Source organism: Anomaloglossus baeobatrachus, chromosome 3, assembly GCF_048569485.1.
Source record: "Anomaloglossus baeobatrachus isolate aAnoBae1 chromosome 3, aAnoBae1.hap1, whole genome shotgun sequence".
Classification (NCBI taxonomy): domain Eukaryota; kingdom Metazoa; phylum Chordata; class Amphibia; order Anura; family Aromobatidae; genus Anomaloglossus; species Anomaloglossus baeobatrachus.
The window spans coordinates 27,280,368-27,295,563 of NC_134355.1; the positions used below are offsets into that span (position 1 = coordinate 27,280,368).

Here is a 15,196-nt window from a genome sequence, read left to right on the forward strand (position 1 = left end):
ATCTTGGTACACCCAATACAAAGTTAGATCTGCCATCTTGGTGCACCCAATACAAAGTTAGATCTGCCATCTTGGTGCACCCAATACAAAGTTAGATCTGCCATCTTGGTACACCCAATACAAAGTTAGATCTGCCATCTTGGTGCACCCAATACAAAGTTACATCCGCCATCTTGGTACACCCAATACAAAGTTAGATCTGCCATCTTGGTGCACCCAATACAAAGTTAGATCCGCCATCTTGGTACACCCAATACAAAGTTAGATCTGCCATCTTGGTGCACCCAATACAAAGTTAGATCTGCCATCTTGGTGCACCCAATACAAAGTTAGATCTGCCATCTTGGTGCGCCCAATACAAAGTTAGATCTGCCATCTTGGTGCACCCAATACAAAGTTAGATCTGCCATCTTGGTGCACCCAATATAAAGTTAGATCTGCCATCTTGGTGTACCCAATACAAAGTTAGATCTGCCATCTTGGTGTACCCAATACAAAGTTAGATCTGCCATCTTGGTACACCCAATACAAAGTTAGATTCGCCATCTTGGTACACCCAATACAAAGTTAGATCCGCCATCTTGGTACACCCAATACAAAGTTAGATCTGCCATCTTGGTGCACCCAATACAAAGTTAGATCTGCCATCTTGGTGCACCCAATACAAAGTTAGATCTGCCATCTTGGTGCGCCCAATACAAAGTTAGATCTGCCATCTTGGTGCACCCAATACAAAGTTAGATCTGCCATCTTGGTGCACCCAATATAAAGTTAGATCTGCCATCTTGGTGTACCCAATACAAAGTTAGATCTGCCATCTTGGTACACCCAATACAAAGTTAGATTCGCCATCTTGGTACACCCAATACAAAGTTAGATCCGCCATCTTGGTACACCCAATACAAAGTTAGAGCCACCATCTTGGTACACCCAATACAAAGTTAGATCTGCCATCTTGGTGCACCCAATACAAAGTTTGATCTGCCATCTTGGTGCACCCAATACAAAGTTAGATCTGCCATCTTGGTACACCCAATACAAAGTTAGATCTGCCATCTTGGTGCACCCAATACAAAGTTAGATCCGCCATCTTGGTGCACCCAATACAAAGTTAGATCCGCCATCTTGGTACACCCAATACAAAGTTAGATCTGCCATCTTGGTACACCCAATACAAAGTTAGATCTGCCATCTTGGTGCACCCAATACAAAGTTAGATCTGCCATCTTGGTGCACCCAATACAAAGTTAGATCTGCCATCTTGGTGCGCCCAATACAAAGTTAGATCTGCCATCTTGGTGCACCCAATACAAAGTTAGATCTGCCATCTTGGTGCACCCAATATAAAGTTAGATCTGCCATCTTGGTACACCCAATACAAAGTTAGATCCGCCATCTTGGTACACCCAATACAAAGTTAGATCCGCCATCTTGGTACACCCAATACAAAGTTAGATCTGCCATCTTGGTACACCCAATACAAAGTTAGATCTGCCATCTTGGTACACTCAAGACAAAGTTAGATTTGTGATCTTGGTATACCCAATACAACATTAGATCCTCCATCTTGGTACACCCAAGACAAAGTTAGATTTGTGATCTTGGTATACCCAATACAAAGTTAGATTCGCCATCTTGGTGCACTGAATATAAAGTCAGAGCCACCATCTTGGTGCACACAATACAAAGTTAGATCTGCCATCTTGGTACACCCAATAGCCCCTGCTGAAGCTTTAGGAGTTCAATAGGTCTTCTTCGCACACACCCTTTATTTTGTCCACCTTGAGACATATTAAGGGTCATGATTGGTGGACTGACGGCACCGCTGATAATCAGTTTGTACAGATTACGCATTGGAGGTCTGTACACCTGATAATTCCATCAGCGCCGCTGCTAGCAGAAAAAAAAAAATCCGTCCATCGTTCCGGTGAGGTTAATGCTTTGTGATAAAGCTGAGCTGATGCTGCAATAAAATAAAATTGTGCCAGCAAAGCGAAATATTAATATGGATGTGCGGCGCGCCGGTCCGGTTATAAATAGCCTCCAAATCCGGAAAAATAAGTTGGAGGATTAGCTCAGGGCGGAATATAGTGCGACATCCCGGAGAAGCCGCTCCGAGCCTCGCTCAGGATCAGCCCGGGCTTTACATTTACTCCTATGATCAGATATAGTAGAAAAGTCTGTCCATTCTGTACTTGTATCTGACTCTTGCACAGCTGAGGGATAAGACAAATAGCCGCTGTTTAGGGAATGTTGTTGCACTTACACCCGGGACAGATTAATAATCAGCCCAAGCCCCATATGTAATATCAAGTACACCCCCCCCCCGCCATGCTATATCAGAAAATACAACTGCGGGATCATGAAACACCATAGTGCTGCACTAATTACCTGCACAGCAGCACAACATATCATATCACACACCCCAAACACCACAATTCACCACTACTCCCACTGTCAGCAGCATTGTGCCTGTCCTCCTCACCACTACTCCTCCTGTCAGCAGCATTGTGCCTGTCCTCCTCACCACTACTCCTCCTGTCAGCAGCATTGTGCCTGTCCTCCTCACCACTACTCCTCCTGTCAGCAGCATTGTGCCTGTCCTTCTCACCACTCACTACTCCCACTGTCAGCAGCATTGTGCTTGTCCTCCTCACCACTCACTACTCCCACTGTCAGCAGCATTGTGCCTGTCCTCCTCACCACTACTCCTCCTGTCAGCAGCATTGTGCCTGTCCTCCTCACCACTACTCCTCCTGTCAGCAGCATTGTGGCTGTCCTCCTCACCACTACCCCCACTGTCAGCAGCATTGTGCCTGTCCTCCTCACCACTACTCCTACTGTCAGCAGCATTGTCCCTGTCCTCCTCACCACTACTCCCACTGTCAGCAGCATTGTGCCTGTCCTCCTCACCACTACCCCCACTGTCAGCAGCATTGTGCCTGTCCTCCTCACCACTACTCCTACTGTCAGCAGCATTGTGCCTGTCCTCCTCACCACTACCCCCACTGTCAGGAGCATTGTGCCTGTCCTTCTCACCACTCACTACTCCCACTGTCGGCAGCATTGTGCTTGTCCTCCTCACCACTACCTCCACTGTCAGCAGTATTGTGCCTGCCCTTCTCACCACTCACTACTCCCACTGTCAGCAGCATTGTGCCTCTCCTCTTCACCACTACTCCTCCTGTCAGCAGCATTGTGCCTGTCCTCCTCACCACTACTCCTCCTGTCAGCAGCATTGTGGCTGTCCTCCTCACCACTACCCCCACTGTCAGGAGCATTGTGCCTGTCCTTCTCACCACTACTCCCACTGTCAGCAGCATTGTGCCTGTCCTTCTCACCACTACTCCCACTGTCAGCAGCATTGTGCCTGTCCTTCTCACCACTACTCCCACTGTCAGTAGCATTGTGCCTGTCCTTCTCACCACTACTCCTACTGTCAGCAGCATTGTGCCTTCCCTTCTCACCACTACCCCCACTGTCACCAGCCTTGTGCCTGCCCTTCTCACCACTACCCCCACTGTCACCAGCATTGTACCTGTCCTTCTCACCACTACTCCCACTGTCAGCAGCAGTGTGCCTGTCCTTCTCACCACTACTCCCACTGTCGGCAGCATTGTGCCTGTCCTTCTTACCCCTACTCCCACTGTCGGCAGCATTGTGCCTTTTTTTCTCACCACAACCCTCGCTGTCAGAAGCATTGTGCTTCCCTTCCCAGCACTACCCCCACTGTTAGCAGCATTGTGCCTGTCCTTCTCACCACTACTCCCACTGTCAGCAGCATTGTACCTGGCCTTATCACCACTACCCCTGCTGTCAGCAGCATTGTGCCTGTCCTTCTCCCCCGTACCCCCACTGTCAGCAGTGTAGTACCTGTCCTTCTCACCACTTCCCCCACTGCCAGCAGCATTGTGCCCGTATTTCTCCCCCCTACCCCCGCTGTCAGCAGTGTAGTACCTGTCCTCCTCACCACTACCCCCACTGTCAGCAGTGTAGTACCTGTCCTTCTCACCACTACCCCCACTGTCAGCAGTGTAGTACCTGTCCTCCTCACCACTACCCCCACTGTCAGCAGTGTAGTACCTGTCCTTCTCACCACTACCCCCACTGCCAGCAGCATTGTGCCTGTACTTCTCCCCCCTACCCCCACTGTCAGCAGTGTAGTACCTGTCCTTCTCACCACTACCCCCACTGTCGGCAGCATTGTGCCTGGCCTTATCACCACTACCCCCAGTGTCAGCAGCATTGTGCCTGGCCTTATCACCACTACCCCCACTGTCAGCATGATTGTGCTTGCTCTTATCACCCAAAACAAAAAAATCCTACAATGTTTGCACACTGCCTGAGACACACTCGCCACTCCTGTGCATTAATCCTGCATTTCTAACTCTGCAGCTTTCTGGATTAATCTCTATAACTAAATGTAGCCTCTGCTATTATAGTATTTATTATCCAAAAAATAAGAGGTGGTGTAATTAGAGGTCGATGGCCCCTTCCCCTCCATCCCCACATGATGGTCAGCTGTATGCATATGTATGTATACATTTAGTGTTCTAAATCTTATAAAGACATAGGAGCTGCCCTCCCCCCATTATGTAGTAAAGACCCCCATCCTGTTCTAATGTAACACCTCCTGGGTTCCTTCCTGGTATATATGTTCCCCATCCCGGTATATATGCCCCCATTCTGGTATGTTCCCCATCCTGGTATATATGTTCCCCATCCTGCTATATACTACCCCCTCCTAGACACCTCTGGTATATACTGTGCCTCTCCTAGTATATATGTTCCCCTCCCGGGCCCCTCCTTGTATGTACTGTCCCTCGCCTGGTATATGCTGTCCCCTTCTTGGTATATAAGTTCCTCCCCTGCTATATACTGTCTCCAGTATTCCCTCTAGGAATACACTGTCCCTCTCTTGGTATATATGCTCCCCTGCTGGTATCTACTGTCCCCCTCCTGGTATATATGTTCCTATCCTGGGCCCCTCCTTGCATATACTGTCCTACTCCTGGTATATGCTGTCCCCCTTCTGATATATCTGTTCCCCTCCTGGTATATACTGTCCCTCTCCTAGTATTTATATTCCTCTCCCGGGGCCATCCTGGTATATACTGTCCCACTCCTAGTATACACTGTCACCCTCTTGGAATACACTGTCCCCCTCCTGGTATATATGTTCCCCTCCTGGTGTATACAGTCCTCTCCTGGTATATATACTCTTCTTCTGGGCCCCTCCTGGTATATATTGTCCCCCTCCTGATATATACTGTACTCACCCTCCCCAGCTCCTACCTCTATAGCCGCCCTGTAGTGGCCGGCAGCTTTCATTGCCATCCTTTCTATGGCTACTCATGACGTCATTGTCATGCACCGCCTCAGTCATGGGGACGCTGCTGAAAGCTGACAGCTTCTATTTGGACCGCAGCATGCATTGCAGTGCAGGGACCCAACGGGTCTCTGCACTGCGATGCATTTCAGCTGGATGTGCGCCCTCGGAGGCACATCCAGCTGAAGCAGGGGCTGGGGTCGGCGGGCCCCCTGCACCCCTGGGCCCGGTCATGGTCGCGATCCCTGCAACCACGATCTGTCCACCCCTGGGTGCCATAGACAACAACAGAAGAACACAGTTTGGATGGGGTGCGAGCGGTTTCATGTGTTGTTGTCCCTTTAAGACTAATCTTTTATTTATTCGCACCCTTCATTGTTTATTTCCATGTCGTACCCTTCTGTTTTATGTATCACAATTGTATTATATTTTGATTTATTCTGTACGCCGGCGCGGTTCAGCGAGGAATCGCACCGCTCCAGGCACAATGTCCCCTTTTTTGATGCTTTCAGATTAGTTTGTGATTTTTCCAGAAAATTCAATAAACAGTGATTGAAAACCACATCGTGCCCCGAGTCCGGCGACAGACGTTACGTCAATGCTCGCAATGTGCAAATTTATTCTGAATCTATATGAAAAAGGGAAAAAAAAAAGTTGTTTTTTTTTCTTTTGTTTTTTTTTTTTAATGTCTGGTGCTGATTGACATCAATATTAAAATATATTCACGCTAACGAGTTTCCTGTGTAACCAGAGAGAAGAACCTGAGACTTTCTCCGGAGGATGAAACCCTGATCATAATCAGGGCTCTCAAAGAAGCAAACCTGCCCAAATTTTTGGCTGAGGATGTGGCGCTTTTTGACAACATCATGGCCGACCTGTTTCCAGGAGTCACCCTTCAGAAAGCAAATACCGAAAAATTAGAGGTAAAATGGGCAAAAGAATGGGAAATAAGCAAAGTAGTCACCTCTACTCCTGTTTATAACTTTTTCTCATAATGGCGGCACACATAATACCGCCATGCAGGGCCGAAATAATACTGTCCTACACAGCACACGCAATACCACAATATAGTTTATTCGTCGTATACAAATAATTCTCGTTTAAGTATCCTACATAATACTACCATATAGATTTCAGATATTACCGCTATACACTGCTGATTAATACTGTATGGGGCAGAAGTTTGCTCATGGGATCACTGTTTGCTCAGTCAGTGGGGACCTTGGGTAATTGACCAGTTGAGCACTCGCACTGACTAGTCCAGGTCTACATCTCTATGGCGGTTTTATTTATGTAGTGTATGTTGGTATTAATTAATCCACAATGTCACTTGCCTAAGTTTTATAGTTTTACTGTCACAATGGTGCCGGCCTGTGCTTTACTGTGATGATGTCACCATCTGGCAAGTTTGGGTTTAGCCGTGATGATGTCACAGTTTTATTGGCTTTGGTTCTGTTGTGATGATGTCACAATGGCTATGGACTGAGTTCTCCTACAATGATGTCACTTGGTTTTATGATGATGTCACAGGGGTGTTAAACTGTCTTTAACCTTGATGATGTCACATGGATACTTGGATTCTATTGTGATGATGTCACAATGGTTCTTATAACAATGATGACGTCATATAGATACTTGGATTTTACTGTGATGATGTCACAATGGTTATGGATTTAACCTTGATGATGTCACATGGATACTTGGATTCTATTGTGATGATTTCACAATGGTTCTTATAACAATGATGATGTCACATAGATACTTGGATTTTACTGTGATGATGTCACAATGGGGCTAAACTGTCTTTTAACAATGATGATGTCACATGGATACTTGGAATCTACTGTGATGATGGCACAGTGGTTATGGACTGTCTTTAACCTTGATGATGTCACATGGATACTTGGATTCTATTGTGATGATGTCACAATGTTTTTTTTAACAATGATGATGTCACATAAATCTTGAGATCTATTGTGATGATGTCACAGTGGTTATGGACTGTCTTTTTACCTTGATGATGTCACATGGATACTTGGGATCTACTTTAATGATGTCTGTCACACAGAGTTTTACACAAACTTCGCCTACTGTCATGGCGGCATCGGTCTCTGTTCAGATTGCAGATTCTGACACTCTGCCCGATAATTTCTCTTGTGTATGGGATCAACACAAGATGACGATCTGCTGTGTGCTTATTCATAGGCAGGCTAGCAAGAGTTAATCTCTGCTGGTCTGCTTGCTCCTTTAATCACATGTTGTGGGGAGACCTATCACATCTGCTTCCCTGCTATTTATGCTGGTTGAATCCTTCCACCCTTGCCGGCTATAGTATATTCTATATTGGGCTGTGAGGTGGGGTGTCACAGACTTTCTGATGAAAGTTGTGCTCAATGTTCAGTGCGGATTTGGCGTTTACCCCTGTTTTGTGGCTTCCTTCCTGCTCTTGTTTTTCCTCCTGCATCACTTATTGTCTTATGCTGTGTGCATGCTGTGTGACAGTTTTGCTTTTCCCTTGTCTGTCTTTATCTGTGGGTTTCATCACACTCCTGTCCGCTTCTTCCCTAGGGAAGGGGGAATCAGATCAGGGTGGTCAGGATTTGGGCCAGGAAGGAGACTCAGACCTCTCCACCATCAGGAGTATTCCTGAGATTAGGGATAGCTGTAGGACAGCCTATAACCCCAGATTCCCCGCTAATTGTTATCTGTATGCCACCATCTTAGTTCATGATGTGATGACGTTACTAGGTGTTAGACTTTATTTCTTGTTATTCAACCCTCCTATTGCTCCTTATATCATGTCTGCATTACATGGCGATATTAGTTGAACATTTTACAGTGTGCACAAATTACAGTGAAAGGCTTTACTAAATATTTGTAATATCACTGTGACCCCCGAGCCGTAGCCAGGGTTCATCACTGTCTTTGTATGGAAATACCCCGACCAAGTCAAAGTGGCTTGTCAGTGCCTCGCAGTGACAAACACTTGAAGTTTTTCCAGCCAGGACTGACAAATATCTGCACTATTGAAACCTGGCAGGATAGCAAGAGTTAATCTCTGCTGGTCTGTTTTCTCCTTTTATCACATGTTGTGGGGAAGCCAATCACATCTGCTTCCCTCCTATTTATGCTGGTTGAATCCTTTCACCCATGCCAGCTATAGTTGGTCTGTGTGAGGTGTGGTGTCCCAGACTTTCTGGAGATAGTTATGCTCATTGCATGGTGTGGATGTGACATTTACCCCTGTTGTTTTGTATCTTCCTTCCTGCTCTTGTTTTCCTCCTGAATCTTATTTGCTTATCCTTTGTGTGTGCGTACTGTGTGACAGAGTTTTTTTTTTCCCTTGTTTGTTTTTATCTGTGGGTTTCATCACATTCCTGTCTGGTCCCTCCCTGGGGGAGGGGGAATCAGATTAGGACTGGAAGGAGGCTCAGGCCTCTCCACCATCAGGAGTATCCCTGAGATTAGGGATAGCCTAGAATCCCTGGTTCGCCGCTAATTGAGGTTTGTATGCCTCCCTCTATGACTGACAAATATTTGCAGTAATCAAACGAAAGGTATTTAGTCTTGTCCCATAGCAGCGTACGTCAGGACACATTGTATGTCAGCACTGGCATCACCACCCCGCAGCTTTGCTCCTCGTGTATTGGTGCCAGCACACAAATAGCAGATCTCCCCGTTCCAAAAGTTTCTCATTGTTTCTAGAGACGACCTTTACTGCTTCACCGAGAAGGATCGTGACAAAGCAAAACCTTCTCTCTGCTGGTCTGTTTGCTCTTTTGATCATATGTTGTGGGGAGGCCAATCACATCTGCTCCCCTCCTACTTATGCTGGTTGAATCCTTCCACCCATGCCAGCTATAGTTGGTCTATGTTGATCTGTGAGGTGTGGTGTCCCAGACTTTCTGGAGATAGTTATGCTCATTGCTTGGTGTGGATGTGACATTTACCCCTGTTGTTTTGTAACTTCCTTCCTGCTCTTGTTTTCCTCCTGAATCTCTTATTTGCTTGTCCTTCGTGTGTGCGTGCTGTGTGACAGAGTTTTGGTTTTCCCTTGTCTGTTTTTATCTGTGGGTTTCCCATCCTTCTCTGGGGGGAGGTGGAATCAGATCAGGACTGGTCAGGAGCAGGGCCAGGAAGGAGGCTCAGACCTCTCCACCATCAGGAGTATCCCTGAGATTAGGAACAGCCTAGAATCCCTTGTTCCCTGCTAATTGTGGTCTGTATGCCTTCGTCTATGACTGACGAATATTTGCAGTATTGAAACGAAAGGTACTTAGTCTCGACCCATAGCAGCGTATACCAGGTTGCGTTGTATGTCACCACTGGCATCACCACCCTGCAGCTTTGCTCCTCGTGTTTCGGTGCCAGCTCCTAAATAGCAGATCTCCCTGTTCCAAAAGTTTCGACGACTGCTTCCCCGAGAAGGATCGTGACAAAGCAAAACCTTCTCCTCTATTTTTAGACTTTGAATTGTCCCATATCTCACAATATTTCCAGATCCACAAAAAAAAGTCCTAGTGTTCCCATTCATCTTCTCCATGCATCTGTTGTCCTTCTTTATTCCACCCGGGGGGACTCGGCACACGGAGGAATCTGACTTTACAGCAATTTGAGCGTTGCTTTGTTGCAGCATTTATTTTCCTTCCCTCTAATTGGTTCTCGGGCCTCATTACCGCGGGCGGCTCAGACGCACCGACACCGACGTGTTGTACAACCTCTTGTCCGGTGTCTTCCTCTCTGTGTTGCAGAAAGCCGTCTCTACAGCTGTGGGGGAACTAGGTCTACAGCCGTGGGAAAGTCAGACGGAGAAGGTGATCCAGCTCTACCAGCAGATCGTGGTAAGACGGGGAAGGCCCTGCCGAAAAGAGACACTACTAACGTAAAGCAATAAGTCATTGCTGATGGCACATTACCTTCATGTTCTGGTTTATTGAATTTTCATCTCATTATGTTTGAAAAATCTTGAGTTTTTCTCTGGCTACTGAGCCTCATAATAAGCTGATGCTTCCTGGTCTGTAGAGATCACTTTTCAGCAGTCTCACTATCATTACAGGCAGTTACAATTAGAAGTGTCACCAATATACAAATAACACAGGATCCACCACTCACAACTTTACATACAGTAGATAACACATGATCCATTAATCATAATATGTGATGTCACAGCTCACCTTCTCCTACTCCTGTACAATGACAGCTCTATATACAGTGGATAACACAGGATCCACCATTCACAATAGATTATGTCACAACTCACCTCATCCTCCTGTACAATGACTGATAACATCTCTAAATATAGTAGATACACAGGATCCTCCATTCACAGTAGGTGATATCACAGCTCACCTCCTCCTCCTGTACAATGACTGATAAAACCTCTATGTACAGTGGATAACAAAGGATCCATCATTCACAATAAGTGATATCACAGCTCACCTCCTCCTGTACAATGACTGATAACACCTCTATATACAGTAGATAAAATAGGATCCACCATTCACAATATGTGATATCACAGCTCACCTCCTCCTACTCCTGTACAATGACTGATAACACCTCTATATATAGTAGATAAAACAGGATCCACCATTCACAATAGGTGTTGTCACAGATCACCTCTTCCTCCTTCTGTATAACGACTGATAACACCTCTATATACAGTAGATAACACATGATCCAACATTCACAATAGGTGATGTCACAGATCACCTCCTCCCCCTCTTGTATAATGACTGATAACACCTCTATATACAGTAAATAGCACAGGATCCACCATGCACAATAGGTGATGTCACAGCTCACCCCCTCCTCCTTACAATGACTGATAACAGCTCTATATACAGTAGATAACACATGATCCACCATTCACAATAAGTGATATCACAGCTCACCTCCTCCTCCTCCTCCTGTACAGTGACTGATAACACCTCTATATACAGCAGATAACACAAGATCCACTATTCATAATAAGTTATGTCACAGCTCACCTCTTCCTCCTCTTGTACAATGACTGATAACACCTCTATATACAGAAGCCAACATAAGATCCACCATTCACAAGACGGGATCCAGTAATAAAGGGATTTGGCAAGTTTCATACCTTTCTATGCTGGACAAAATTATAGAAAATAAAATTAAAATTTAGTTCCTCTTTAAATAAAGTTCTAATCTTCAAATAATTTCAGGCCCGTCATGGGGTGATGCTCGTGGGCCCCACCGGAGGAGGGAAGACTACAGTGCGAAGGATTTTGGAGAAGACGTTGCCTTGTATCCCTTCACCTGTAGCAGAACGCAGCGCTCCGGTAGGTTTCAAAATAATAAAAAACATCTATCAAATAATATAAATGACTGTTACATTTACAGGTTATTTTCTGACAGTTTCTGCTGGTTTATAAATCTTTATCCACCTGGCTCAGTCTATATTGTCTTATTGTAAGCTAACCCTAAGGCTTCCGCCACACATCCGTGAAAAACGTGCGTGTTTGGTCCGTTTCCGTGTATACTGGAGACACGGCCAAACGTGCACCAATGTTACTATATCTCAGCGGTTACACTTGCGTTTTTGGTTATGTCCGTTTGTCCGTCTCCGTGATGCGTTTTGTGGGCCGTGTCTCACGCCAGCATGTCCGTTTTATTCACGCAACACGCAGCACGGACCCAATGAAAGTCAATGGGTCTGTGCGCACGTCCGAGTGACACGGACGCATCTCTGTTTGTTCCCTGTATGTTTTGTGCTTTTTTCATGTCATGTCAGTCTTTTTTCTTTTTATGTTTCGTTCTCTCCCTCAGTCCGTCGGTCGGTCTCTATGTCTGTCTGTCCCTCTAGCTGTCTGTCGGTCAGTTCCCCCCTCTCTCATACTTACCATTCCCCGATCCCCGGCGCGGCGCTGCACGGCTGTTATAAAAACTCCGGCGGCTTTTCCTCTTTTGAAAAAGCCGGCCGCCCATTAATCAATCTCGTATTCCCTGCTTTACCCGCCCACCGGCGGCTGTGATTGGTTGCAGTGAGACACGCCCACCATGCTGAGTGACAGGTGTCACACTGCACCCAATCACAGCAGCCGGTGGGCGTGTCTATACTGTGCAGTAAAATAAATAAATAAATAATTAAAAAAAACGGCGTGCGGTCCCCCCCCATTTTAATACCAGCCAGATAAAGCCATACGGCTGAAGGCTGGTATTCTCAGGATGGGGAGCTCCACGTTATGGGGGGCCCCCCACCCTAACAATATCAGTCAGCAGCCGCCCAGAATTGCCGCATACATTATATGCGACAGTTCTGGGGCTGTACCCGGCTCTTCCCGATTTACCCTGGTGCGTTGGCAAATCGGGGTAATAAGGAGTTATTGGCAGCCCATAGCTGCCAATAAGTCCTAGATTAATCATGTCAGGCGTCTATGAGACACCTTCCATGATTAATCTGTAAGTTACAGTAAAAAAACACACACACATGAAAAAATCCTTTATTAGAAATAAAAAACACAAACACATTCCCTCATTACCAATTTATTAACCCCGACAAACCCTCCATGTCCGGCGTACTCCACAGTCCTCCAGCGTCGCGTCCAGCTCTGCTGCATGCAGGTGACAGGAGCAGCAGAAGACACAGCCGCTCCTGTCACCTGCACGCAGCTAATGAGATGAGTAGCGCGATCAGCTGCTGTCACTGAGGTTACCCGCGGCCACCGCTGGATCCAGCGGTGACCACGAGTTACCAGACTGACAGCAGCTGATCGCGCTACTCATCTCATTAGCTGCGTGGAGGTGACCGGAGCGGCTGTGTCTTCTGCTGCTCCTGTCACCTGCATGCAGCAGAGCTGGACGCGACGCTGGAGGACTGTGGAGTACGCCGGACATGGAGGGTTTGTCGGGGTTAATAAATTGGTAATGAGGGAATGTGTTTGTGTTTTTTATTTCTAATAAAGGATTTTTTCGGGTGTGTGTGTTTTTTTACTGTCACTTACAGATTAATCATGGAAGGTGTCTCATAGACGCCTGACATGATTAATCTAGGACTTATTGGCAGCTATGGGCTGCCAATAACTCCTTATTACCCCGATTTGCCAACGCACCAGGGTAAATCGGGAAGAGCCGGGTACAGCCCCAGAACTGTCGCATATAATGTATGCGGCAATTCTGGGCGGCTGCTGACTGATATTGTTAGGGTGGGGGGCCCCCCATAACGTGGAGCTCCCCATCCTGAGAATACCAGCCTTCAGCCGTATGGCTTTATCTGGCTGGTATTAAAATGGGGGGGGGACCGCACGCCGGTTTTTTTAATTATTTATTTATTTATTTTACTGCACAGTATAGACACGCCCACCGGCTGCTGTGATTGGGTGCAGTGTGACACCTGTCACTCAGCATGGTGGGCGTGTCTCACTGCAACCAATCACAGCCGCCGGTGGGCGGGTAAAGCAGGGAATACGAGATTGATTAATGGGCGGCCGGCTTTTTCAAATTAGAAAAAGCCGCCGGAGCAGTGTGAACGCCGTGCAGCGCCGGGGATCGGGGATCGGTGAGTATGAGAGAGGGGGGGACACTTCAGTCACTCGGGGGATTACCGGTCACCGGTGAATCCTTCACAGGTGACCGCTAATCAGTACACGGCACAAAGACAGAGCCGCGGCATGACAATGAAGTCGGGTGAAGTTCACCCGAGTTCATTCTCATCCCGCTACTCTGTCTTCCGACATGTAGTAACGACATTTTGCATCACACACGTACATTTCACACGGACAACACATACACATGTCAGTTATTTCACTCACGCACACACGGACATTCCACACGCACATACGGCTAGCATACGGGATACACACGCAGGCCACACATACCATAAAAACGGACATAAAAAACGGAAAACGGACCCGAAAAACGGCCCGTTTTACACGGACGTGGTTTTCACGGATGTGTGGCGGAGCCCTAACCTAGGGTGGCAAAACCTGGGGGCGGCAGGGCCATTCTGCCTAATATTCAGCCACCAGGACAGACATGTGCTCACTACCTCATAGATATCAGTGCAGCTACATGTGAGCTCTACGGCTCTATCTGCTTATTCCTCTGTACATTGTCATGTTTTTGTATTTTTGATTTACAAGACGGTCACAAGAAAACGGAGGGTGGAGACGTTTGTCATAAACCCCAAGTGTGTGACCCTGGGAGAGCTGTACGGCGAGATCAACCCCAACACCATGGAGTGGTCGGACGGCCTCCTGGCCTCCGCCATACGGAGCTTCACTCAGCAGGCAGCCAAAGAGAGCGGAGCGATGACATCGAGCAGGACCCCCGCACAGGTGCCGTATACTGTATTACAGGGGGGTGATTCATCCTCTCGGGGCCACAGGAGAGACCGGGATGGGTCTGGAGGGTCAAAACAACGGGCTCAATTTAATTCTGATTATTATTATTATTTATGTATTAATTTTTTTTCACTTAATATTGTACAGAATTGAAGTGTCACTCAGGGGGTTTTCTTTATTCTAACATCTTATAGGTACCCACAACACACAAAGTATGATGTCCCCACAGTACATCATCCCCACAGAGTATAATGTCCCCACAGTACATTCCCCCCCACACACAGTATGATGTCCCCACAGTACATTCCCCCCCACACACAGTATGATGTCCCCACAGTACATTCCCCCCCACACACAGTATGATCTCCCCACAGTACATCATCCCCACAGAGTATAATGTCCCCACAGTACATTCCCTCCACACACAGTATAATGTCCCCACAGTACATTCCCCCCCACACACAGTATGAAGTCCCCACAGTACATTCCCCCCACACACAGTATAATGTCCCCACAGTACATTCCCCCCCACACACAGTATGATGTCCCCACAGTACATCAT

The 15,196-nt window shown here is 46.8% G+C and overlaps 1 protein-coding gene across 1 annotated transcript in view; it reads left to right on the top strand.

The window, feature by feature from the left end:
• Window positions 1-15,196, top strand: part of DNAH14 (dynein axonemal heavy chain 14) — a 291,138-nt gene that overhangs the window by 168,105 nt on the left and 107,837 nt on the right. The window contains exons 35-38 of the mRNA XM_075341429.1: window positions 6,081-6,252; window positions 10,081-10,170; window positions 11,518-11,634; window positions 14,434-14,628. Coding sequence (XP_075197544.1) covers window positions 6,081-6,252; window positions 10,081-10,170; window positions 11,518-11,634; window positions 14,434-14,628 — 574 coding nt within the window. The remainder of the gene's footprint in view (window positions 1-6,080; window positions 6,253-10,080; window positions 10,171-11,517; window positions 11,635-14,433; window positions 14,629-15,196) is intronic.